This window comes from Poecile atricapillus, chromosome 2, assembly GCF_030490865.1.
Source record: "Poecile atricapillus isolate bPoeAtr1 chromosome 2, bPoeAtr1.hap1, whole genome shotgun sequence".
NCBI classification, from domain to species: domain Eukaryota; kingdom Metazoa; phylum Chordata; class Aves; order Passeriformes; family Paridae; genus Poecile; species Poecile atricapillus.
In genome coordinates this window covers 149,373,892-149,401,743 of record NC_081250.1, presented here as the reverse complement: position 1 = coordinate 149,401,743, position 27,852 = coordinate 149,373,892, and the positions used below count along the sequence as shown (strand labels likewise).

The window sequence follows — 27,852 nt, the reverse complement described above, 5'->3', positions numbered from 1 at the left end:
ATTGTGGTGTTCATGTTCACAGTAGCCTGCAGCTCCTGCAGAAATAATATCAGCAAGAATGATGTTGTTGACTTTTTTCTTTCTTTTCCTTTGCTACAGCATGGCTATCCAAGTGGACAAGTTCAATTTTGAGAGCTTCCCTGAATCCCCAACCGATGGGGCACAGTTGGCGAATGCAAAGCAGCTGGAAGAAGAAAGGCAACAAGCAAGAGGTCTGGAGATTAACAGCAAGCTGGATATTTGCTGGAAAATTATATCCTTTCATAAATACTTGCTTCAAAAGTATATAAATAGATGCCCTCTGATACATTTTATTTTATAATTCAGCTCACTTCACAACAGTGTTACTGAAAAGAAAAAGTAATTAGAACTATGAAGCTTATCATAATTATAGACTGTTTAAGGTTAATTGTGCTGTATATTATTTAGGCGATGCTTGGGTCATCCTATAATGGCTTTTTCTGAGTCACTGGGCATATCATAAATCCTGTGTGTTTTTCCCAGCTTTTAGGGAACTGAGGAAGTGTAGTTAGGATTGATGAGTAGTAGATTCATGGGGTCAATTTTTTCTATTCTCCCCACACCGAGTAACTGAATCATGAAGAAATTAATGAAGTTGGATTTAGAGAGTTTGCATATATTTAATTAAATTTGAGTAAATCAGAACATATTAGAATAATTTATTTCCAAGTCCTCTTTATAGATTTAGTAATGTGTCTAATCTTGGGTAGCTTTTTAAGGCTTAGACAGGACTTGTGTGATGACTTAGTCATTCTAAACATAAAATCCCCACAATAATTCTAAATGCACTAAAATATTGCCTTATGATTATTAATAAGAAATTGCATTCAATTTAGAGTTAAAATAAACCGATGGTGTTGCTATAAATTTCGTGATTTCTATAAAAAAATCTTGTGCTTGGCTTGTCAAAAATACACATTCTCATGATTTTCTTCAGGAAACATTCTGTACAGCAAACAGGCCCCCAAGCCATGTGATGGTACTCAGCACTTCCCAGGAGATTTATATTTTTCACTCAGATCATCCTCAAACTCACATGATTAGGGGCGGCAGAAGATAAGGGAAGAATGGCAATCAAATCATGCTTTATCTGTTTGAACTTTTAATTGTACTTTTATCCAGTGATCTGAAATGATGTTTCATTACTAATTACTGTGAGGAAGAACTGTGAGGGTGGCTGAGCCCTGGCACAGGCTGCCCAGAGAGGCTGTGCAGTCTCCTTCCCTGCAGATATTCAAGACCTGTTCTGGACACAATCCTGTGCTCTGGGAACCTGCTTGAACAGGGGGTGGACAAGATGACCTCCAGCAGTCCCTTCCCAACTTAACCATCCTGTGATGATTGAATCAGATCAGGATTTGTCAGAGGCAAGGCTTGAGACATAAATGAGATTCCTAATGCCTGGTTCAGTCCAGATTCCCCAAGCAGCATTTCAGAGAGAGCTCCTTTTATGCAAAAATGTCAATATTTAACCAGAACTCGCTTGGAAAATGTCTGAGTTACAGAAAGATATAAATATTCTATGATAGCACAGATGAATTCTTACACTGGAATTGAGTGCATAGTTGTAATCATTTTGTCAAGGTGTAAAAATTCATCCTAACTCATTCCAGTTGCTGGGCAACACTGTTTACATCCATTCTGTGTTCTGGATTTAACCCCAGTTTTGATCCCAGAACCATAGTGGCTGACATGAAAGTCAGTACCTTAGAAACCAGTAGAACAGTGTGTGGGCTCTGTGTGTTAAATTCAGTGCAACCAGTAGTTTCTGTATTTTTAATACTTTAAATGATTGTTCTCTCTGTTCCAGGAACTAAAACTCATCTAATTAATGAAAGGCAACAAGTTTCAGTGTGTTTAAAAATCCTTGAAGAAATGTGTACATTGTTTTCCAGCTATCATGTCCCAACTAGAGTTAGTCTTTCTCATAGCATTGTAGAATCATTAATGTTGGAAATGACCTCAAAAGACCTCCAAAATCATCAACTTAAAATTTTGACCAAATACCACCAATGAAACCACAGCACTGAGTGCCACACTGGGTTCTTTCTTGAACATCTTCTCATCCTGTGGTGACTCCACCACCTCCTTGGGCAGTCCCTTCCAATGCTTGACAACCTTTTCCATAAAGACATTCTTCCTGATGTCCAACCTGAACTTTTCTGCCTTCATCTTTTTTACTTCTTGCAGCAATATTTAGATGTGAACCAGTTAATTAAAAAAAATAAAATAATTCTTCTCTCCAGTCTGCTAAGTTTAAGAAATTTGGTTGCTGAGATACTTTTCTCCCATCAGAGTAATTGGACACAGGTCAGCAGAGTTTATACTGATGGACAGACAGGCAGAGAAGTGGATGGATAGTTTAGCTGCATTAGCCTTGTTTTCCTTCAGGAGTCAGCCTCAGTGCAGCCAAGAGAGAAAAAGTATTTGCAAAATTACAAAGAGGTAGAATTACTCATATTTCCTACTTGAAATTTCCTACTGATATTTACTACTGGAGGAGGCATTTTTGCTATTACTATCTCTTAGACAGTAATGCCAAGTGATCCCTTGTTATCAATCATCTCTGAACTACTTAGAACTCCCCAGATAAATTTCTGTCCTGCGTGCATTACGTGGGAAAGTGATGGGCTGAGGTGAGTTAGCGTCACAGAATCTGCCCTGAGGTGTGATCCAGGACCCACATCAGATGCTTACACCAGGAAAAGCAAAAGCATGTGAGAGAGAAGTTAGAATGTGCACAGGGAATTATTAGGAAAGGAGGGATGAGGCAATTGAAAGCTTTTTGTCTAAGGACAGAGCCATCCAACAGGCTGAGGTGCTGTGCATTTGTTACAGACCACCCAAACAAGAAGCAAAGCTGAATGAACTTTTCCTTAAAGACTGGAAGAAGTCTTCCAGTTGCAGGTTAGCTTATTTCTGAAATACTTTAAGTGAAATTTTTGTATGTGAGTATTGGATGGTTTGATTTGGTACGTGCTGTGTCGGATCTGCTCCCTGAGCAAATGATCCAGCTGGAGGGTTTGAAGTTTGGTGTCAGCCTTGGCTGCAGTTGTCCTGAGATGATGGAACTCAGTATCCTGAGGGAAGTGAAGAGGGCACGTGGCAGGATAATGACTCTGGACTTGAGGAGACTTTGGGGAAGGCAGGATTGGAAAGGATGGCTTTGGTCCCAGTGGAGTTGCTGGGCATCCAGGACCAGCCCCCTGAAAGCCTGAGAGTTACAGCAGTCAACAAAGTTCATCTTTGTCATGAGGAGACTGCTAAATTCCAGTTAGGTACTAGGAAAATTCCTTTTCACAATGAGGGTGCTCAGATACTGGAACAGGTTGTCCAAAAGTGCTGTAAAATTGCTGTCTTTGAAGATGTTAAAAAATTCTGGAAAATGCCTTGAAAGGCCGGGTGCAATTTTAGTATTTTCCATGCTTTGAGCGCAGGGCTGGAGAGTGACTCTGGAATTGCCTTTCAATATAAATTATTCTGTGATTTGTGCAGCTGGGCAGAGGGCTGGGTCAGAAAATGACTTCTGAAAACTAAACTCTCCTTCTTCCATCTTCTGCTATCCCCAGGTTTGATTGCAGCCAGAGAAATTTTCTAATGTACTGTGAATGAGTTGCTATTTCAGTGAAATGAGACTGTAACATTTTGGGGTCATTTTCTTGAAAATATTCTAAACCTGGCCCTAACAGCCTTAAGAAAGTGAGACAGACTTCCAGTGCCACCTTAAATACCATGTTCCATTTTAAACTTTTTTAATAGTTAGACTTGTTTTTCTTACTTCAGCCTTAATATCTGAGATGTATAGGAAGTCTGTCCTATTTGCAATGTTTCCTTACATTTTTTGAATTGTATTTTGTGCCCCTTCCTCAGTTTCTTTGTTTCCCATATTTAAACCTAATTGTCAACATTTCTTTCAAAGCACATTCTCTTTCAGTCATGTTGGTGATTTTGTTCTGCACTACAACTCTGTTTTTCTCAATATGTGGGATCCAATACTGGAGGCAATACTGCAGGTGAGATTTCTCACAGAATGAAATTGTACCTTCCAGGTTTCAGAAATGGTGTTTTCTCTGAGAACTGTTCTTTAATTCTGTTGTCTGATTGATTTTTTTATGCATGTGGTCCACCACAGCTGACTGAATTATTACTCCCAACTTTCATTTATAGTTTTGTTTCTTTCTAGGGTGGTACTTGGAACTTTTCTTCATTTCATCCCAGTGATCTTCATAGGTTCCACTCATTTGTTAGGTCTGTGAACAATGGCATCTTTTCCAAATACATTAAAATTATGAATGTTTTTGCATTTAATCATCGAAGCATCCAGTCAGGATTTTGAAATTATTATCTATCAGACAGAACCTTGAGTCATCTCATTTGCTTGACAGCAAATCACTGATAACTCTTATTGAAATTCACTTTTCTGTGTCTATCCCACTTGTGATGACTTTATCTTGATCATAAATATGAATCATCAGTTATGAGAATATTACATCTTGTGGAACTTCTGTACATCAGTAGAGGTTTCTTTAAATTTTTATGCTACTTCTTTTTGTTTGCAAAAATAACTATTATTTAAGACCCTAAATTACTGCTTATAATTAGTTTTAATATTAAAATACCACAATAATAATCAAGCAGGAAGCTTAAAATATGAATAAGGCAACTGCTGTAAGTAAAATGTGCAATTCATGCAGATTTATTTTTAATTAGTATGATTTTTATTTATGAACATTTGCTGTGTTTTTTGATTATGCACATTCTCTCACCTGCATTTATTTGCAAAGGACATATGTATTGAAAATAATTTATTTTAGGATGCAAGATGTGGAATTCTGTGGGGAGAAAAAACATCAGTAACTTCCAGATAGAAGCCATTTTCTAAAACCTATAGTCTTTTTAAGCAGGAGGTTTTAGGTAACAGACTGTATTCTAATTGTGAGTACTCAGCTACACGAGGCAATCCAGACAGTGTAAAAGACCAAAGTTTTCCCTGGGGAAATAACTGTCATTTAGGTTTTTCATATGAAACAGTTTATATCATATTCAATCTGTTGCTACAGAAATGTGAAATAAGGGTGTCAAATGTGAAAAATTAGGTTTCTAGGTTTGTTTTATTTTTTATTTTTTAAACAACATCTGGTGTTGGTGTGTTTGTTAGCTCTGAGGCCCCCACTGGGGCTGCTTTGATTGTGCAGATGAAAATATCTTGAACTGTTAAATATGAACTGTTGTGCTGGAAGTCAGCTGTTTTAATCCTGGCTGATGCCTGTGTTGTTAATAACAAATATCTAACTTTTTGTTAACAACCAAGATTTAACTTTAGGAAATGAGGGCTGGATCAGCAGTGTGGCTCCTACAGAAGATCAGGTTTGTGATGGCACTGAGACTTCTGCAAAATGTGTGGAGATTTGGTTAAGTAGATAGATTCTGCAAGGTCAAATTTAACCTTGGCAGTCTGTACTCATGTTTATCTGGGCAGTCTTTTTCAATGAATTTTAAATCCTGGATCTTATACTTGTGTCTTTTATCAGCTTTGACTTTGAGCTAAGAATAAAAGGGTATCTTGGTAACCCCTGCTCAACTCCTTTGCTTTCATTGATTTCTAAAGGCTTTGTCTTAGACAAACTCTGGAGTTAAACTATTCTCTCCTGTTCCTTTTATATTTTCTTACTGAATATTTTGGTCACTTTTCATCTCCAAGGCAATGAGTTTGATGCAATGTTCAGTTTCGTATTTGTTCTATAACGAACAATTTTATGTAATTATCTGATAATATAGTCAGGAGACAAAGATCTGTGTTACGGAATTCCATGATCCAGATCCCTCTGTAGGTCCATATGAACATATAATACTTTTATGTGTTTATTCCTTTATGTTCTAACAAGTCCACTTCTTTGGTTGCATCTCAACCTTGCCTTTCCCTCCTTTGCCACCAGACTCCCTTCTGCTGCTTCATTCAATGATCTCATTAAACAAATGCAATTTATTTCCTGAATACATGAGTCAAATAATCTGTGAACAGCCTAACCATTTAAATGCTACATTTTTCTTTCACATAAATTATGAAAATTGAAATTTCTCATCAGTTCTACAGTCCATGGCCATGTATCTAAGATAAACTAATACCATAAGTTTGTTTGGCAAATAAACAAATAAGACACTGAACCTCCAGATTAATATACAAGAACACCCACTGAGTTATTTCTTGTTTATAGAATTTCTTTTGCCATAAGATGACAATAAGCAGTGTGCTAAAAATGAGCTTGGTTCTTGTGATGGAATAAGGAAATTTATTTATCTGAAAATTTGAGCTGTAAAAGCTTAAACTACTTTTGGGATATTAAATAATTTTCTCTGTTAATCAGTTTGTGGATTTTTCTGGTAGGTTTATTTTTTTTGTTGTTTGTTGCTTTTGTGGGTTTTTTTTTTGTTCTTTTTGTGTTGGTTAGTTTTGTTGCCCCCCCTCTTTTTTTGTTTGGGTTTTTTTGTTTTTTAGGGATTTTTGTTTGTTTGTTTGAACATTTTTTAGCTTTTGCAAAGAGCCATTCAGTTTGATTTCTAGCTTTTTCTGAAATGTGAGACCAAAAAATCACCCATAGTATTTCAGAATGGATCAGGCTGGAAGGGACCACAGTGGTGACATCTGGTGCCACCTCCCTGCTCCAGCAGGGCCATCCCAGAGCACAGACACAGGATTGTGTGCAGACAGTTCTGGAATATCTCCAGTGAAGGGATACTCCACAGCCTCTCTGGGCAATCTGGTCACTGCACAGGAAGGAAATTATTGCTCATGTACAGCTGGAATTTCCTGGGCATCAGTTCCTGCCTGTTCCTCTTGTCCCATTGCTGGGCACACCGAGCAGAGCCTGGTCCCTGCTCTGAGCCCTCCCTGCAGACACTGACAGGGATGAGGTCCCTTCTCACTCTCTTTTTAAGGCTGAACAGCCCCAGCTCCCTCAGCCTTTCCCTGCAGGAGAAGTTCTCCAATCCTTCCATCGTATTTTGTTGTCCATCAGTGGCTGTGCTCCAGGAGCTCCATGTCTCTCCTGTCCTGAGGAGCCCTGAATGGACACAGCTCCCCAGATTTGCCTCACTGGCTCCTGTGGTTTTATGTTCCAGAGGGAAGATTCTGCAACTGAATACATGGATCTGCTTTGGTAGTATTTACCAAAGATAAAGATTGGAGAATCACCTGTTTTATACTAATTTTATGGTGTTATTTGAGACATTAAGCTTTCCATGAAGCTCTAAACAGTGAAAATTTGTAATATTCCAGGCACCACTGTGAGTCTGTTGTAAGTAAATTACAGTAAAGTTAGTTTAATGTTACAGTTAATGTCAGACACTCTGTTTTAAAGCATCTTTTAAATACTGCCTTTTTATTAGTGTTTTCTCTCACTTAGAGTCCTTAGATTAAAGATGTGATAACAGAATTATTTATCTGCTGTTTCTGTGAAGTAATTCAAATTATTCTCTACCCTCTAGTGTGTTTTATGGAAATTATTGAGTTGTGCTGGTGTTCTGAGTCTTATTTTTCAGCAGCAACATTTTTCTAAGGTGATATTCTGCTGCCTTCAGTTTTCCAAATAGATGCTTTTCTTTAATGGTGTTTACAGCTTTCAGACTCTTTGGGGTTTTCACAAATAAATTCTTTATTTGTGGCCCCTTTAGAAGAAAAAAAAATAAAAGGTTCTATTTAGGACATTTTTCAGGGCATAATGAGAATATTTTAAAAAATAATGCAAAAGTCCTGTACTTGGTATTGATTTTCCTCTTCAATCTTCTCTGAGCTCTTGAGTCTCAATCACTGTTAGATTTGCTTTTGTTCTGAGCTTTCAAGACTTTTCTTTAAATCTCCTGGAGACCCTGCAAGATTATGTTCTGTGGTAGAAATTAGTTATCTGCAGTGCTTGTTAATTTTCTTTTAACTGACACAGGTGATACACTTCAGCAGTCAGATGATGTGGGTCCCTTTCCAGAGCTTACAGAAAAGGGACTGATCACATTTAGAAGCTGTTGATAAAAGCTCAGGTATTCATTTATTTTTTGATAGATTTTTGAGGACCAGGGTTCCAGTACTTTTGGAGTACTTGGTTGAAATCTTCATGAATCTCTTTAGGAGATTATTCCTTAATTGTGGCAGGACACATGCCTGGATACAAGATAGTGCTGACACCTGCATGTGCTTCCAAGCCCTGTGAATTCAGTGCCTTTCTACAGTCAGGGAATTAGGAAAAAGAAATCCAGTGCTCTTCCTGTTATAAATAAATGTTATCTTGATTGACTCATCACACGAAATTATTATTAATTTGTTTAAATGGATAATACTGTCTTTGCACGACATTGGATATTGCCTATGCTTTCATTTTAGCACTTGATTAACCTGTTTTGAAGTCCTTTTAAAAGAGATTCTTCTGTCCACAACAGTTTATTTCACTGTTCTGCTGTCCTTAGAGTAAGAACAATTTCCTAATTTTTTTTCTTTTCAGTCTGGGCCTGTTTCTGAGCTCATACAGGGTAGAAAGGGAAGCTTGAAGGTTCTGTGCCTGTGGTTCTGGTCTGATGTTTGCCCTTGGTTTGACACTGTCACTGTCCAACATCCCTGTACCCCCATGGGACTGGCAACAAGTCAGCAGTCAGGGCTATCCTAGGGGACATTTCTTCTGTTCTGTTGCCCTGTTAAATTTTGTTCTGTTTTCTATTGCCCTATCAAATTTTAACCTTTTTGTTTTCAGATTGTCCCTAATTTATTGTCCTGAATTCCCATCCCGCACTTACTTAAAGTTTATACATTTTTGCAGCTCCCAGACTTTTTTACACTCATGTTTTATTATGCTTAAAGTACATTTTACATTGGTTTTAACACTCCTCAGTGGAATAAAATTTTAATTTAACAATTAATTAAATAACTGCTGTACTTTTACTGTTGGTCAACTTATGGGTTAATAAACCATATGTAACATTAACCTTTAATGACTCTGTAGATTGCAGTTTTGATTTGCAATAATAAAAGTTGTGCATATCTCATGCCCTTTTCCTCTCTGAAACAAAATTTTCCTTAATTCCAATTTACCCTTCCTTGAAGCGTGAAGGGGAAGCAAGTGTGGAAGGGGTTCTTAATCAGCTGGTCCTGGAGCATCTACAGTTGGCTCCTCTCCAGTGGGGTGAGTAGTGTCAAAATCGATTGATGATCTTTTTTATGGAATCTACTGGCTTGTAATTTTCAGCAGCATGAGAATGATAATGTTTTCATTTACTGACAATCTGTGATAGCAGAGAATTTGATAGGAATTTCATTTTCCTTTAGCTGTTTTATTTAACTGAAGATAAATGGAGAATTGATATCTGTTTTGTTTTACGTACCACTGTTTGGTGATAGTAAATATGAAACCTGACTGTGCACCTTTTCCTGTAATTTTCAGTCCTAGTTTTCTTGTATGAGACGTGGCTGCTACTTAAATTTCTCCTTTTTTTTACAGTGTGTGTTTTTAAAGTAATTTCTCTAAATTTTTTTCATATGAATGGTAATGCCCCTGTGATATATTTCTTATTATGGTCCAGACAATTGCATTACTAATTTTTGAGGTGCAGAAAATGTTTTTACTCTGGGTAGCAGGGAAGAATGACTTGTCTTAATTTTCCATTTAGAATGATGTTCCCACAATGAAAAATTGAATTAATTTAGTTTTGAAGAGTTGTAATAACATGACTTCTGTCTGAGGTTCTCAACAAGGCTTGTTCAGAGGCTTTGGAACATGGGATGTTTTATCCCCAACATTTGAGTTGCAAGTTTCAGATAAAGTCCCCAGGTCATCAGCAAATTGTTGCCAAAGCTTTTGCTTTTAAAGCAAATTGAACTCTATGCCCCATATTTCAATACTTTGATGACCTAATGAGGAGCAACTTTAAGGAACAATGATCCATAACGATTGCCTGTGTTAATTATTTGTGTACTCTTTTAAGTGTTTGGAGTTTTTTTCAAGCATGTTGACCACCCTCAACTCATATGTTAAAACCTGTGAGAACCTTGTTTATAGATGAGAAGATTAAAAATGGTTTAAATTAGTTTGTTGTAAGCCATAATCAGCTTCCTCTAAAATCAAGCTTACCTGGCCTCAATTCTTCAGAGGATTCAAAGATTTGGCAGCATTATTTTTAGGATTGACAAGATTTGGCCATGATTTACTTGAGCCTCACCAATAAAACGAGTGATTTGTGTCAGGAGTGTATTTTGAGCTCAGGCTGGTCACTTCTTAGCTCTGCAGAGTGCCTTTGACCATCAGCAGGTTTGTAACCTGGGCTGTCTGGAGGAAAATCTTTCTTTGGCACTTCTGCATAGGACATCACCTTAAGGATGAAAATCATGTTTTTCTTCTTTCACTGTACCCTTGGTTTGTTTCTTTTAATTCTCCTTATGCCAAATTCCACTGTTTTCTTAGTAAAAGAGGCTTTTTGTATCGTAGAATTGTGCCTGGCATTCCTTCCTGAATAGAGATCTTTGATGCACTGGTTGAAAAGCATGAACATAGCACTGCTTTACAATAAAATCTCCTGTGGAGTTGGTTATTTCTCAGGCTGCTGATTAATTCAGTTAAAGAGTCCCAGTTACTTGAGTTTTCAGCCAAAACTCTGTGATATTCTCTGCTTCATAGCTGCAATATCTTTTGAAGCACAGTCTGTTGACTGATGGTGTTGTATATTTTAATTTTCTACTCTGAGCAAAGCAGGGAAAGGGCAATCCTGTGGGATATTGAATGCTTGGTTTGCCACTACTTATTTATATTTCCTAGTGGAAAGTTCAGTTTTGTATAAACTTAATTTTTTTAAAATTTTTCTTTTAAATTAAATTGCTAATGAATATGATCTATTTTGTATAATACACTAAGTTTGTCCATTTTTGAATGAATTGAAGACAATGGAGACATTTTAGCTTCTTTTAGTTAACCATAATTTTGAATATTCAGCATTGAAATTTTTGGTAGTTTTGTAGCCAGGTAACCCTACCTGCAGCTCCTGCAGTCCCTCCAGACTCTGTACTGTGGCAATACAAGATGACTTTTTCTTTAATATTGTGTGGGATGGAGGAGGAATTAAGATGTTTTTATTATTGTTTGGTAGGTGGGAATAATAAGGAGCTGTTGAAATGTTTGGACAGCCAGGGGATGTGTGTGTCTTGTGCATGCACTTAGACAATGTGACACACTCTTTTGGACTTAAATTCTCTTTCAGTGCCAGAGTATATTTCCTAGTCAATTCTTATAGGCATGGAAATATGTTAAAAGTTTAAACCACTGTAGTATTGTAGTATCAGCTGGATTTTTTAAATTTTAATCATTACACTGTTCATATTTACGACCTGGCTTTGCTTTGAGTTTTTTCTGTATGTTAACAATAACTTGTGTTTGGATATGAAATCTTTGTGACATAGCCTTTGCATAAATTGGCTAAAAATTTGGCTTAGTTTTACACAATAAAATTGATTCTATGGTTATTCAAGGATTTTGTTATATTGATGGTCACATTGAAGGGTTTACTTTATTATAAGTGCTCACAGTGAAACATGAATGAATATTTAACATGGTTTTGATTAAAAAAATGACTGGCTCTTATTCAAATTTGTAGAAGCTGTACTCCAACATTCCTTTTAAAATTGGCATATTTAATTCATATAAGACTTAATATTACGTCTCTAGAATTATGAAATCATATTGAAATAATTTTTCATGTAAATTTGACAATCCTGTCCTTTTTTCATTAAATGCAAGGCAAAGAGTAGAATCAAAAGTTGGTGACATTGAAATTTTGTTATGAGGGTAAGAAGTTACGTTTGAAATTTGTCATAGAGAGGGGAAAAAAGTGATCTGGTGAATACTTTGTTTTGATTTAATATATTTAAATGAGTGGGGAAGAGAAAAGTAAGACATGAGGAATAATAAAAAAGAAAATACGTCAAAGGCTGGAGTGAGAGTTCTTAATGCGTTGTTAAAATTGATTTTAAGATTTAGGACATCTCTGTAAAATGAAGTTGTCTGTTAGGCAGGTGAGTAAATCACGTGTAATTGAAAATCATCTTGCTCAACACCACCAGGTTCAATGTTCTATAAAATTTATGACATATTTTCTTTTTACGGCTGGGCAACAAACCAAATGTAGGCATAGATGTGGTTTTAGGGTGAATACATTAATATCATCAAATCAAGGAAACAGAGCCTGCAAAGTTTGATGAAGAGAACCAAACCTCCTCAAAGACGTGTGCCATGCAAACCCCGTGGTTGGGGTTGGAAATGATCTGATGGAGTCATCTGTAGCTGCTGCCTGTGCAGGAATTTTTCAATTTTTATTTGATTTATGCCACTGACTTTGCAAGCAAGCAAAATCCTGGGACCGAACACTTATCAGTTTTGATGGTGCTTTTCTGCTTCCCATAGCAAAATTATCTTAGGTATAAATGTCTGCATGAGATTTTATTGAACTTGAAGTAGATTGTGTTTGAAAAAGGCTCATTGACCCTGCAACAGGCTGGGCTTGGGATATTCCTGCATTCAGTGAGAAGTTCCTCTGAAACAACATGTTCCTGACACTTTAAGTCCTGCAAACAATTTTCACAACAGAAACTTGTTTTGAATTCACCTACATAAAGCAAAATAAACACAATTTCCTTCACTGAAAAATCTTTTCCTGATCACCCTCATGTGTGTAAGAGGGAAGGTTTATTGGAGAGAATTGGTTTAGGAATTTTGAACTTTAGACACTGAAAAGAGCTAGAGGTTTTTAATATATCAAACAAATGTTTTTCTTTCTCCCTAGAAACTAACTGAATAACTGAATGATCACACATGAACTCTAATATTACTAACAGTAGTATTCCAAGAAACATGCATTTGTCAAGCTTCACCGTGGAAAAAGTCCAGAAATAGCTTTTTGCTTTCATTCACTCTTTTATTTCATTCACTCATTTCATTAATTCTTCCCTTCTTCTTTCCCTTAAAAAAATATAAATTTCAGTACAGTTTCAATGTTTTAGTGTACTTGGATGCCTTTTCCCAATGCAGTGTATTTTATTTCCTAGTATGTGATTACAGGAGAACTAAAATCACTGCTGCTGGGTGCTGCTCAGGTCATAAATAAGAAAAGGGATGGGCACTAGACAAAGTCTTGATTATTTACTTCTTGGTAGAAAATGCTATACCCCTTGTTGTGGGCCCACAATAAATTCTGTGCCTATCTTCAGCATGTAGGATTATTGTACTTAGAGAAAACTAAAAAACTCAGAAGAGAAAGTGGTGCTAAATTGCCCCTCAGAGGTAGTTGGAATCAATAGAAGATGTGGATTTTAAAGTCTTGAAGTGTTTTATGAACATATGGTTCATGACAGCTTGTTTGGAAGTTCAGTCTGGTTAAGTTTCACAAAGCACCTTATGGAAGCATTACTTTAAAAATAAATTATCTTAATAATTAACTGTATGTTTTAGAGAGCACCAAATCATAATGAGTTTACAGCTTTATGTTTTGTGGATATTAGCATTAATTACTGAAGCTACACACCAATTTTATTTTGTAGTTTCCAGCCTGACCTTAGACAATAATTAAATCTTTCTTTCCATAATTCATGTTATTAAGAGATTTCAGCAGTGTGATATCACTGCATCCTGAATGCACAAGAAAATATTTTGTTGTGTCTACCAGTGAGTAAATAATGCAGCTCTAAGCTGTGTTTTGGATGTCCCCTGGACAATCTTGTCCCCATGGGCTTAGTTAAAATGAGCCAGATCTCTGCACACAGGACCATTATTCAGAGTTTGGTTTAAGCCAGGGCAGTCCTACAACTGCTTCTCCTCCATATTTGAAATTCCAAGGCTGTCTTGGATGTGTTTTCAAAGACTGAACTTAATGGGGAACTGTAAGGAAGTAGTTGTACTTTCTCTTTTAATAAACAAACCCCTCCTAGGCCCTAGACAGGATAATTTATATTATATAGATTCAGGCTCTGAGATGCAGAGATCAGCAGGGCATGGCCAGGAGAAAAATGGTGAATATTACTGTGTTCATTCACATGAACTAAATATGAACACAAACTAAAATATTCTGCAATTATTTCTATTTTAGCATTATGGTAGTCTGGCCATTGTCATCATTGGAAAGATGAAACCAAGAGCATTAGCCAGGAAATCTCAAGAGTAAGCTGTCTGTAAGGTAGAAAAATCACAGTCTGATTCACAGGACAACCAAAACTGAGAAACAGTCTGGTGATAAATGGACTTTGCAAGGTAAACGACCTTTCTCATCCATTTAGAAAAATCTTCAGGTTTTTCCTTTTTATTTTTAAGATCCAAGAGAGGTGGGAACACTTTCATATCTTAGCAGCTTGTGTGCAGGCTGTTTTGGAGGATATTTTGGCAATGTCAAGCAAGCAACATGCTTTAGTTCCTGGGAAGTGTTGAGGGACTGGGGTAGTACTCAGAAAAATTGGACTAACTTGATGGAACTGGGGCATCTGGCACAGGAATAATGGTCTCTCATGTCAAAACACACTATTGTGTGATGTGTTTTGAAGCAGCTGTTGTTTCTAATTCCTACCCAAGCCTTGGTTACTCAAAACTGAAATTTTTTTCTTTTTGAAGAAAATAAAAACTTTTTTCTTTTTTGAAACCTTATCTGAAACAGAAAAGGTAGTGATTTCAAGGGAAAGATGCTAAGAGTAAAGAGAGTGCCCTGAAGTGAAAATAAATCAACAAAACCTCTTATGGAATGGCCTGAGAGAGGTTGTGTGAGTGCCAGTGGTTGCTTCATATCAGAATTCTGAAGGAACTGGCAGCTGGAGCTTCAGGTCGAGCATTTCTAACGAAGCAATGAGAGGACTGGGATTAAAAATAGGGTAATAAATACTAAGGGAGAGGTCTAAGTACTGGTCTAGGATCATCCACAGATATTCTGGGCAACCTGTTCCACTGTCTCACCACCCTATTGTAAAGAATTGTTTCCTTAAGTCTAAGCTAAACCTGCCCTCTTCAGTTTAAAAGGCTTTCCCCTCATCCTGTCACTGCAGGTCTTGGTCAAAAGCCTCCCTCTGTATTTATGCAATATTTCAATAATCTCAAAAACCAAGTGTCATAAGTGAAACAGATGAAATGTAGTCCAAAAAAGGTGTTTATCTGTTCTGAGACAAGTAACACAGAAATTTGGTACAAGATCAGCTGTCTGAAGTGGTTGGAAATTGTTTAATTAGGTGTTCCTCTGAGCTCCCAGAGTAATTCAGCTGTGAGGAAAGGTTTATGTGACATTTGTCCAAACCTCTAATGAAACTTCTTAACAGAAGAGCTCAAATCAAACAACAGGAAACTGTGAAGTTTCAGAGGTGATCTAGCAATGAAGACTATTAGCAGGTTTGTACTATAAAGATATTACACTGAATAAAATTTGATCAGTTGTCCAAAGTTGAGAAAATCTGATGGGTGAGTTGTGTATTCACTACTTAGAACACCTACAGTCTGCTTGCTTTGAGTTGCAGAATCTCTGAGATGCATTTTTTTAATTAGAAAAATCAAAAGTTGACTGTTCTCCAGGAATCCATCAGAGGACCAGAAGAGCAGAAAAATTGCTGAAGTAAGGAGCAAATATGATTTTCAGCACAATGTTAAGGGTTTTAGAATAACATTACAGTAGAAATACTGGTGGAGATGAAAGTACTGAAAAATGGTGTTTAATCAGATACAAGAAAAGAGAAAAAAGGAACAGGATGTTGTGGAAGAAGGGAAATTAACTCATTCAAGCTTGATCAGGTACATGTGCCTAATAAATTTTCTGTGTGGATTAAGGGACTATGTTCAGTATTTAATTTACAAAACCATTATATCTTTAAGGAAAAAAAAAAAAAAGATCAGCCATGCCTTATTTATTTCTTTATAGGAGTATTCCTTACAACATTTCAGTTAAGCCTGAGAAACACCATAATGATGATAAATTGTCATGCAGTTATGCAAGGTACTTCATTTTCTAGGTATTGTTAGCAGTAAATTGAATAATAGATTAAATGAATATCCAAATTAAAAATGAAAAGCTACTGTAATAATTATGACAATGGGTTACATGTTCAAAAAGAACTGTGTGAAGATAATTGTAAGGAAGAAGATTGAAAAGACAAAAAAGCTGTCTTGTAAGGTAGTTGATGAAAACCTATCAGTGAATCTGCAGGGAAATAGATTTCTATTCCTTTGATGAGCACAGAAAACACCATTTGAATAAAAATGTAGAAAAAAAAATGTTTCAGCTTGTGGACAACTTAAAAAAATGGAAATTAGATCAGAAGATGTATGTATTAACAAGAGAAGGGAGAAAAATGCTTTGATCAGGCAAGATTTTAATTGCCCAACAATTAAATGAATTGTACAGATAAATGTGTAGAGAATGAGAAATGGAAAATATGCTAATGGCAGTGGAGGACTACCCTGAATCTCCTGTGTAGGACAGGTTTTATGTGAGATTGATTTGGGGCAATAAACAGGAGGGGAGGCCTCAGTGCAGAGGCTGACACTTCTCAGTTTTGTTTTATTTCACTGGAAGAAAACAAAGGACATGCTTGGAACTGAAATGTAGGAATGCTGTAAATGAAAGCAGTTGCCTTGCTGGCCATGCTGTGCTTGGGATCAGGCCCTTTATTACCAAGAAAATTTGTCATTTGACTGGACCATGATGTCTTCTCAGTAGAAATGCTCATGTAGTACTACTTCTGCTGTAGTTTGAAGTTTGTACTTAGTCAAGATAAATTGAACATTTCCCTTTTATTTTGTTATACTAAAAGCAAATTTTCCCAAGTATTTCCAAGAGTTCTTCTCCCACCTCATGGGTTTTGACTCATTGGTTAAGGCCAGTGTGACTTTCCATCAGCAGAAGTTCTCCAGATATTTTTTTTAGGGAAGTTGCCTTCATTTTCATTGTTCATTCTGAATCAGTTTTTTACTTAATCAAGGAAGCAGAAGTGAATTAACAACTGCAAAGACCATAAATCCAGCTCAATAAGCCTTGTAATTCTGAAATTAATGGCTTCCAACTGTCAAAACCTCAGGAGTACAGAGACCAGAGCAGATTTGTATGAAGAAACACGTGCTTTGACTGAAGTGCTCTCTTTCATGTCCTCTCCTTTTCAGTCTCTCTCAAATTTGACATCTAGCCATCTGTTTTTTAGCATAAGATATTTTTTCCTCCATTTTGTGATTTTTCTTAGCCTATTGCATCTCCCCATTGTCCCTTCAGTAAAACAATATCAGAACTAGATATTACTTTTGGTTTTTATTTTCTATCCTAGACCTTAGGATTAAGAAACTTAGTCAGTTTAATTAAAATAATAAAACTTAGTTTCATTTGGTTCACTTGAATCATTAATTGATTTGATTTTACAAAAGAAGCCAGTGAAACAGAAAATCTTTCCTGAGCTGTAATTCTGTGTATTTATTCATAATGTATACTCAATAGGGAACTTGGACTTCTTATTTAATGTCTGTTTCCTTACTAGGCAGAAATTCAGGGTCACTTTAATAATATTTCTCATTACCTGTGGATCCATTAGAAAAAATTACAGTAGGAGACACAATTTTTTCCATCTCAGAATATAAAAGGGAAACTGAGCAAATGCATTCTGTAGGATGGCTTTGTATAAAAGGGCTTTTGTCAAATGATACTCAAGTTGGTTTTTATTACTCGTTACATTTTGCATAGTATCATATGAAGTTGTGGCTCAATAATACAAGACACATACAGAGCTGTTACAGAATTTCTATATCAAGGCCAGACACATGAGGTGAAATAAGGAAGAGTCAATTAAAAATGTTAGTAGGATATGGAAAAGGTAAAATGTCTCGGCAGTATTTGGAATTACGCAGAGATGTAATTGCTTGCCTCATGTGAAAACTTCAGGAAAGAAAAAGAGGCAGCAGGAGCAATCCTCAATAATTAAAAGAAGTGTCAAAGGATAATTACATTTATGTGCTTTGATAAAGAGTCAACTGTCAGTTTTCTGAGTGAAATATGGGGTTGAGTTGTTCAAGTCAAAGGAAAAACCCAGGTATTAAAAGCGTTGGAGACCGTAAATCAGAAACTTCAGAGCAGAAGCAGCTGCCACCAGCCTTGAATGGTTCTGATGGGAAGCCTTCCATCAGTGCTCCCAGCTGTGGAAGCATTTAGTAAATTTGTTTTAGCAGGACGTGAAGCCTCAGAGCTGCTTTGGTGCCACTCACGAGCTGCAGACTTCAGCTGGAGACCTGCTGGGGTATAATCAGCAGCCCAGACCTGGGCTGGGGCTTGGCCTTACTCTGAGCTCAGGCTGAGTAAAACACGACTTTGCACCTCTGCATTGGATCACTTGGCACCTTTCTCTGAAATGAGACATATTTATAGCTCCTTCATTGTGCCCAGTAATTGAGGCCCAGGCATAAATCCCCCAAAACAGGAGGTGACCCCACAGGGATGGGTGTCCACACTGTCCTGCCCACTGAGCTCCTTCATGGTGCTTAACTCCCAGCAACTGCATCACCTCTCTTTTCCTATACATGCTTCACTTCCAGGAAGAAAACATCCAGGTTTATCTCACTAACCAAATAGCCAAAAAGTAGTTTGAAGTATGGAAAATAAAAACGAGTGAGAAATGCAATCTCTCTGAGAATGGGATGGAAATAAGGTCAGTGGGCAGCTGTCGGAGTGAACAACCTGAACTTTTGCCTGTTAGAGCCAAAATTACCTCTTCTGTTTTCTTTGCAACTACAATTTCGTATGTATTTTAGCTGGATCAACGAGTGACTTTCTGAACATCTGTTCCTAATGAAGGTATTAATCAGCAATGCGCTCACCATTTGCTAATTATGGACTGTTTTTGTTAAATATTTCGGCTGTGTTTGAAGGAGATGATTTCTGCTCATGGGCACTTAGTAGATTGTGCTTTGTCTGCATATTGCTTTAAATTAATCTCATAACATGAAATATACATCTTCATGTTATTTAATTCAGTAGACTGCAGAAGGTGTCTCAATATAATTTTGTTTGGAGAGCCTTTTGTAAACTTATTGAGCCCTGTCTGAGATCCTTGCTGCAAATAGGAATTTCAAGATTAAATTTATTTGTGACTCATTTCCAGCTCTTTTGTTCTCATGTCAATATTGTTCTTTAGTTTAAATAGCTTTTCTCAGTCTCTGATGTTTGCCTTTTATCACTCTTGCTCTTTCTTTTGTGCATCTTGAGACAGCAGTCAGGACTAACTCTCCCAGTCTCTTTGATAGCAGAGGGTTCTTTTTTTATTTCTCACCCCACAATTATCTCAGTAGCCTTTGTCTGTGTCTGGTGTAAAGTGTGTTTTTTGTTTTCTTAGATCTGCTTGACAAGCTTAGATCTTCAGTAGCATTATTCCTGACATGGATCCTTAATGATCTCCACCTTAAAGTGAATCTGTGCTATCATTTCCAAGGCTCTCTGTTGTCCTTCATCAACCACCAAGTTATAGTGAATATTTAGTATTTCACAGAACATGATGTAAGCTGATGAAACCAGCATTGCCTGTCTCACAAGCAGGAGTTTGAAACAGGCAATGATGGAGTAAATCCAGCTTGTTAAACCTTCTGCCTCATACCAAAGTTTACGAATTAAGACCAATGTGAGAGTTGTTGGTGCCTGGCTACAATACAGTGTTTAACAAGCTGCTTCTGTGTCTCTAGTGTATCTCTCCTAGGGTCTTGAATGTTTAAGATGGATAATAATGTAGTCACTTTGATTAAATGTGGAATAATTAAAACACCAAAATCATTAGAAGTTAATTTTGATTAAATTTCAAGTTTCAGGTACTCAGCACCATGACCAATAGTGCAATAAAGCAGTATCAGCCTTACAGGCTGGAAATTTAACAGTTGCTAGCAACCCCAGATATGCAAGTAAATTTCAAGTTTATGTTAATTTTCATTACACAATAACTGCATTTTTGGGAAGGTTGTAGTGCAGCTATTTGGACTCAGTAATACTCAGAAATCCCTGCAGAACAAATAGATGCTAAACAAAGGTAAAAAACATTCTGGAGTGACACAAGACAAGGAATGACAAAGAGGCAATACAGGATTGTTTGCTTGTGAGGAATTGTTTTGGCTTTGTGGCTGTCACAGTACATGGTTTTGTACCTCTGAGAATGCTGTGCATGAATCAGACAAGTAAAAATGAGCAGAAGGGAGCAGGACTGTGACATGAAGTGATACACATCTGATAGGGGAGGCAGCTCGTAATAGAGGTTGGTGATGATAATCTGGAAGCTGTTCTTCAAAAGGCATGGTGGCAGACAATGAAACTCTTCTGTTATTTTGAGAGAGTAAAAAAAATCCTGCTACTTGTTCATCATGCAGAATTAACCTTCACAAACCCTTCTTTTAGTGTAATAAATCATTTCTTAGGCTGTGTATTGAGTGAAATTACCAACAACTCTGACATATGGTATGGCATCATTCTTAATCCTTCTTGTTCTCCTTTAAAGTGTCTTTTGTATTCCTCTGGTGCTGACAACCTGGTAATAATCCAGTCATTTTACCTAATTTATGTAAAATACCACAGATGGCATTTACCTCTGTCATTCAACTGGAGTTTCAGACTGTGGAGCTGTTTGTTTGCCAAAGTGCCATAATAATCAGCAAACCTTAAGTTAATTTGGGTATTTTGATGGTATGAACTCAGCAGAAAATTGTTACATGTCTAAATTTAAAGGTGAAGGGACCAAAAAACTGCAGAAAACCGAAGATGCCATTTAGCCCAGGAACTACATTGTATTCAGATTTAGTGGCCTGTAGATTCTAAAACCTTGCTCCTTTGGACTTTTGATGCAGGTTGGCTGTGGCATCACTTATCTCACATAGTTTACTCCTCTAATTAAAACCTCACTGCATTCTCTATAGATTGTGGACATTTCTCAATGGCACAAATTCCAAATGTGACCCTTGACTGTTCAGTTATTGTCTTTTTTCCCAGAAGTTCATGCTAAGAGCTTTCATATTTACTCCCAGTATTCCATTAGGTAATACTGTTGGATAGTACTATTTATACATAAGCTTGCAGATATTAAGTTTTTGAACCATTTTTGAGAAGAAGCTTTAAATGGAAATAATATAGTGATGACTCCTGTGCCTTTCCAGAAATGCAAAAATCTAGAGAGGAGGTTGTGTGAAGGGGTTTTCTGAGATAACACTGATGAAACAGGAGATACATGTTCAGCTTCAAATATTTCCAATGCTAAAGTTTCCACTGGCCCTGAGCATTTCACTAGAAATTGAATTTGAGTACGTGGTATGTGGCAATTAATAGCACATTGCAGCTACCTTTATAAGCAGTGATTATCCAGTCTTTAATTTCATTACTTCATATTCTGATGGCAAACTTAATTTATTAAAGTTTGCAAACACTAGAATAAACACAAGTAAATACTTTACTCTGTAAAATTTCACTTGTATGTGATAATGCCTAGGAGAAAAGTCATTGGGGATTCTTTCTGCTTTGAACAGGGATTAAAATGAATCCAACTCATCTTGCTATTCATTAGGTAGCTCACTCATGCTCCATTACAAATAATAAATTATATGATGGGAAGTCTCATCATTGTTAGTGAAATTTGAATATCAGCAAGTGAGTTAATAGATACAAATGAAAAATGAGCTATAAACAACATAAAATGTTCTGAAACTTCTGAAAACTGTATGGTGAAAATCAGGCTTGGATACCTTCTGCTGCCTAAAAATTAAAGTTCCCAAGATCTACCTGGAGAGCTGTTTCTGATTTTTCCATTCCCATACTCCATTCAAACTAGGCTTAATTGCCAAGTCTTGAGAACATCTATTTTCTTCACCCCTGAAAATGGGTGATTTTTGAATGTACAGAATAATTAATTCTGTAAGATCCTTAAGATGTCAAAAATAGCTGCAGACTTATTTCTTTCAGCTCCTGTTAACAGAGAAACCTCATTATGGTGTTTTTATATAATATATAATTATATTTTTATATATGTATAAAAAAAACCCATCATCCAGTCAAGACATTATAAACATATTCACATAAAACCCCAGCTGAGATCCCCTCCTCATTTTTGGGGTTGAATATCTTAGACTTTTGTGGAATCCTGGGAAGTCAGAAGGCTGGTGCTGTCAGTAGAAATACGTTGTTCTTTCTCCTCTGCCCCCATCCTCTTCTTTTCAGTCTCCTATATCTGGAGGTCTCTCACTGAAGAGAAATTATGTTTGTGATTTGGGAGAAGTGTGGATTAAAATATTGTAGGCACTGCTGGATGCCTGAAAGCACCAACGACATGAGGAAATTTATACTTTGCTCTGCTAATTGTTGAAAAATATGAGGCCTTGATTGGTATGCAATTAGAAGTGTAACATTCTGTTAAACATATCACACAGCATATGGCATGTTAGTAGCAAATCCTCTAATTTAAAATGAAAAAAAGCATGCAGTTTTGCATTTCAGCAATTTTTGCAGGCAATCAAAATTTGCCATTTGTCTAAATGTCAGAGGGGGAAAAGCCATCCTTAGTTATTTTGGTAATCTAAATTTGGTTTATGTTTGATAAAATTTCTGTTCTCTAACAGTAAACAAATATAAAAGAGGAAAACCCAGAATACAGTCAAATGTGCCATTGCTTTCAACTACTCAGATCTGTGGCTTTTATTAAAAAAAAATAATTTGAATGACATTATTACATCTGCTTTAATTCAAGCAAATTAAAAGTACTGAAACAAGACCATATTTGCAGAACATCAGGGGAAAAAACAAACAAACCAAAGACCCATGAATGGAATTCATTGATGGGCAATCAGATGGTACACTGTTTTTTCAACTAAAAATATAGAATGGCTCCAAAGGCAGATGTTCCTTCAGAACCTCAGTGGGTTGAAGGCTTAATATTCAGTATATATTTTCTGATCACCTTCTGTCAGGTGGATGTTTTGGGCTAAGATGTTCACACACATATGGCAGTAGCCCATTGGTGAGGTTACTTGTAAGCACTGCTGATTGTTGGCTGCTGTGGCTCATGGAAAGTGGCTCTGTAGTCCAGGCTAAGATGGGAGCAAGTAAACTATACCTGGGAATGCAATAGTTTCCTTTCTCCAGTGAATATGCAAAGTTGCTGCATATCTTCAAATACAATCAGTCTCAGAGAGGTTGAATTTCCTTGATTGACCACCGTTTGTACCAGTGAAGTTTAAAAATCTGTGAATGCTTCAGACACAATTTTGTTAACAGAGTATTTGACAAGCTTGTCTTCTTCTAATATTTGTAGATGGTCAATTTATCTCACATTTGGCAAGTAATATTTATCTTATTCCTCAAAGTTTTGGACTTTGTGGTCAGTCCTTCACTGTTGCCATTTTGGGATAACTTGCCACTTAAAAAAATATGCCTTATTTCTGCTCTAATTACATTTTGTCTCTGGTCATCTTCCCATGGCTGGGTATTTGTGAGCCATCACTAATGGTGTATTTGCCAGTGTATCTCACAGTAGCTCCTAAAGCTGGCTTTGTTAAGTATTTACCCTGACATCGGAAGTGGGATTCCCATTCTGCTGCTCACCTTGTCATCCCTGGCTTTGTCACCCTCCTATTTCTATCCCCAAATGTGACTCCTGCAGCATCCCAGCCCTGGGAGAATCTGTGTCCCTGTCTGAAGCCAGGTAGGAATGGGAATTCTTCTGCTCCAGCAGAGAACTGGTAATTTGTTATGCTCAAGCACTGACATCAGTTCTGTTTTGCCTTCGTGCTCCATTTTGACATTGCATTATACAGTCAATTTGGCATTGAACTGGAGAAAATGAGAATAGTAGGAAGCTGATTCCGCAAACTCTTAATTTTATATCAAAATCAGCCCTCCAAAATGTTGTGTTGAAGGTGGGAGGGGTTCTTTTTCATTCTGTTTTACTCACCAAGTTACACAGTTACTTCATAAACCTTTAAATCGAGTAAATTTAAAATCTGCCTGTGCTACAAAGCCCGAGGTTTGGTATCGGCTGTTCCTGTTGTGTGTTGTAGTCACTAATCCTTTTAATGAAGAGCTTTTAGCAATGAAGAGATTCTATTTATAGTAAAGCCATTAGAGCATAAAGCTCCTCATTGCTATTCTGCAGCATGGAGCTGTAATGTTTGTCAGTGGAGAAAAGCTATTTTTAGGTGCGGCATTGAAAACCAAGGCTGAAAGGTCAAGAATCCTCGGGGGGATATGTTCTGCTACATCAGTGCTATCACACAGCTGCTGTTTACTCTCTTATCATGCCTCAGTAATAAGAAGATATTTTTATTGTGACACCGAAGGTATAAAGCATCAAAAGGATTTTGCGCATGAAATGAATGCTCAGGGAGTGATGTATCCAATCACATTAAATGTTCTGTTTCTTAGGAATAGGATTTTATTTTCCCAAAGACTGTCTCAATACCCATTCTTCAAAAGATTCATTCTAGGAAAGTTAGGGTTTTTGAATTTTTTATTTTTTAATTTTTTACTAAAGGAGATAAGACCTAATGTGAGCAAAAGACAATCTGCTGAAATAGTGAAGGATTTGAGGCACACACTTTTCTGCCTGACATCTACACCAATCATTTTCTTAGCAGTGCAGTGCATGAACGGGAGACATAAAATCAGCGTGGAGTTTGCCAAAGGAAAAAGAGCCTGGACATTTCTGTTGGTAATTTGAGGAGCAGAATTGTGGGTGGTGGGTGATTATATCTGGCACAGGACAGCTTGTAGCACACTGGGTAGGTACTCAGTGAGCACAAAAAGATCATGTGGTCCTATTGAAACAAGATATGATAGATGATATGTGAAAAGGAGAGGGGAAAAAAAAGGGTAATTATAAGAATACAAGTCTGCATATATTAGCTGAGTCTACGGCATGAAGGCTTCAGAGGGTTTTCTAATATCTTTATATAAAAATCAGGGGGAAAAGAGATTAATTGCCACATTGAGAAAATTAGGGTTGTATGATCAAAGGGAAGACAGAGAAGAAGTGGCCTGTTGACAGATGGCTTATAAAAATGAAAAGATTTTTCTGAGGATATGAGTTTGGAGTTTTGTGCTGCTTGGGGAGACACAGGCACTGTAATCATATTTTAATAATAATAAGCTGCTATGTAACCCTTTTTATTCACCAAACATGTAGCACACAAAAAGTATGAATACAATAATACATTCATAGGTACACTTTCTTCTCAGGGTATAATGAAATTAATTGTACTTCTCTGAGAATTTATTCAAGGTCTTGCTGCTGAAAGTTCCTATCTTCTGACACATGGAGTCCATTATCCAATACCTTTTAGAACAGTTTCTTTCATATCAGGAAATTATTTTAATTCTACTCTCTCTGCATACCCAAACCAGTTTTTAACACCATCTTTCCTAAGATTTCTGTATATGCAATATTTGGCTGAATCCATGTGGTTTTTACTGCTAAATTGTTCCCTCTGCCAGGCAGCAGCACAGAGTGGGCACACATTAACCAGCAGCTCCTGTCCTCAGTACATAAATAAACCAAAAAGTTGAAGGATAGTCAAAAAAGAATTGGGGAAACTGAAAGAATCTCAATGCTACAATTATTTTCTTTCATAATTGAATGAGATTTAGGTAAATGGGCATTGGCTGAAGGGAAAGACAAAGGAAGGAGGGTACAGCTTTGTGAAAAGACAAGGCAGTAATGTTACTTCCTCCTATCAAAGCTGCCAGATGTTGCTAAGTCACATTAGCTCTCATCTCTCTTATGTGAAAGAAACTCAGGTGTTTCTGGCTGTGTCACTTCATGGCACAGTAACTCAATTCAACTCACTAAAGCAGCAGGAAAAAACCAAACCAAAACCAAACCAGTAAAAACAAACTAGTAAAAACATTATCTCCTGGTTTTGGGTGGGATGAGGCTGGGAGGTTGAGTCACTGTGTCCTGCACTCCCCGGGGTGGGCACAGAGGAGGGCAGGAGGCAGCTCTGAATTCTGCTTTACCATCATGTGAAACAGGAGCCAGTCAGGGGAACAGGGACTGTAGGTGGAGAGAGGCTCATTTGGACTACAAAATGAAAAAGGAATACAAAAGGAATCAGCAGAGAACATGATAAAAAAATGACATAAACTCATTCATGATCTTAACTGCAGATTAATAAATTATTTGTCTATGGTTTTCACATCTATTACAGGTCCATATGTTTGTAGCTTCACAGCCCAGGTGCTTGTGGGGAAAGAAAATAACTTCTAGGTCACAGACTAGTGACCTAGAATAAAATAAATTATTGTTTATTTTCTGTGAAAATGCATATGACTTTGCTGCTCTAGCTTCTAGAGTATTGTTGTATGTGAGTTTTTCTCCACCACTCTAGTTAATCTTGATGCTTTTCATACTCATTAGTCCCAAGCAATCCCATACTTGCATTCTCACTTGCTTTCTTAGACTATGTCACTCCTGTTAGGGTTTAGACTGGCTGTAATTACTTTAGTGGTTGAGTCTTTGTTGAAATTTGACAATCACTATGACATCCTTTTCTTTTTCCCCATAGTTGCTATTTTCGCAGTTATCTGTTCACATGCCACCCAATTTGCTTTATTACACAAACATTTCTGAGTCAAAGGGGTTTGTCTTTTTAGGTTTTTGTTTTTAGCCTTTGGTGGTTTTGGTTAGTAAGAATAAAGAAAGGTCTTTTGGAGTCCAGTGGGCAAACACTCCTGCTCGGTTGTGCCTTGGCCTGAAACTGAAGACTGGTAAATTTGCTATCCATTGACATTTAAATTTACTGTAAATTTGTAAAATTCAATGCAAGTCAGTTGCTAAAGCACTTTGTAATCATTAAATTCTCCTCTGAATTTCTTCCTTGTGCAGAGATAGGTTAAAAATAATTGCAGAGTAAAGACATTCCAGTGTGTATTGACGTAGAGTCAATGGACACGCAGCAGTTGACAGTTGTCTTTTACTGGTTTCATGCTTTAAATACAGTTTTTTGTGAGAGAGTGGAAATGTCAAAGCTGTGTCTGTAGCGCAGACAAGAATACTTGCCTATAATTACTGTTCTCTGAATGATTTTCTTTTTCTGAGGGAGGTTTTATCTGCTCTCCTTTCTGCTTTATCTGAGACTTGTATACTCTTGTCCTCATTTGTTTGTTAACCAAGGGGAATTTTTATCTTCTTACTGTCATGTTTGGAGATTTATGTGATTGCCTCTAATTTGGAACTTGGCAAACCTTATGAAATATGGAAATGATATAGTTCTGACCTAGTTCTGACCTCATATACCTACGTTGCATCTTGCAGCGATGCTCTTGGCATGTTTGATGGCCCTGCAAGTCCCTTTATTTGCAGTCTGTCATCACAAAATGGATTTGGCTCCTGGTCACTCTATAAAAGGATTAATGATTCCTGACACAGCTGAAGTTCCAGTTTAGGCTTCTCAGTTTAAATCTCGTCGCAACATCTGAGATATCAAGGATTGTTATTAGAGACAGATTGAGTTGTTTTGGGAGGTGTGGGGAGACCAGTGCAAAGCTGTGTGTGTACATCTGAGGATGTCATCTTTTCAGCTGCACTTTTTTGGCTGTTGCAGAGCAGGGTCTGGAGAGTTCAGTTTATCTGCTTGAGTTAATCTGTGACTTCACTTTATTGTATGTACCCAGCCTATGCTGTAGATCCAGTTCAAATTAAAACAAAGTGCAAGGTCTTGGCACTTCACTCCCATCTGAAGCAGCAGCTGTTTGATGGTGGCAATGTTGGGAACACTTTTGCAAATAAGGCTGCAGGCAGTGGTTAACATTTTAATTGTCCTGTCCTTTAAATTTGCTCATTTTGGGAGTCTTGTC

The 27,852-nt window shown here is 37.0% G+C and overlaps 1 protein-coding gene across 4 annotated transcripts in view; it reads left to right on the top strand.

The window, feature by feature from the left end:
• Positions 1–27,852, top strand: part of TRAPPC9 (trafficking protein particle complex subunit 9) — a 451,266-nt gene that overhangs the window by 210,781 nt on the left and 212,633 nt on the right. For all 4 annotated transcript variants that reach the window (XM_058832179.1, XM_058832180.1, XM_058832181.1 and 1 more), the window contains 2 exons: positions 100–253; positions 9,095–9,185. In XM_058832179.1, coding sequence (XP_058688162.1) covers positions 100–253; positions 9,095–9,185 — 245 coding nt within the window. The remainder of the gene's footprint in view (positions 1–99; positions 254–9,094; positions 9,186–27,852) is intronic.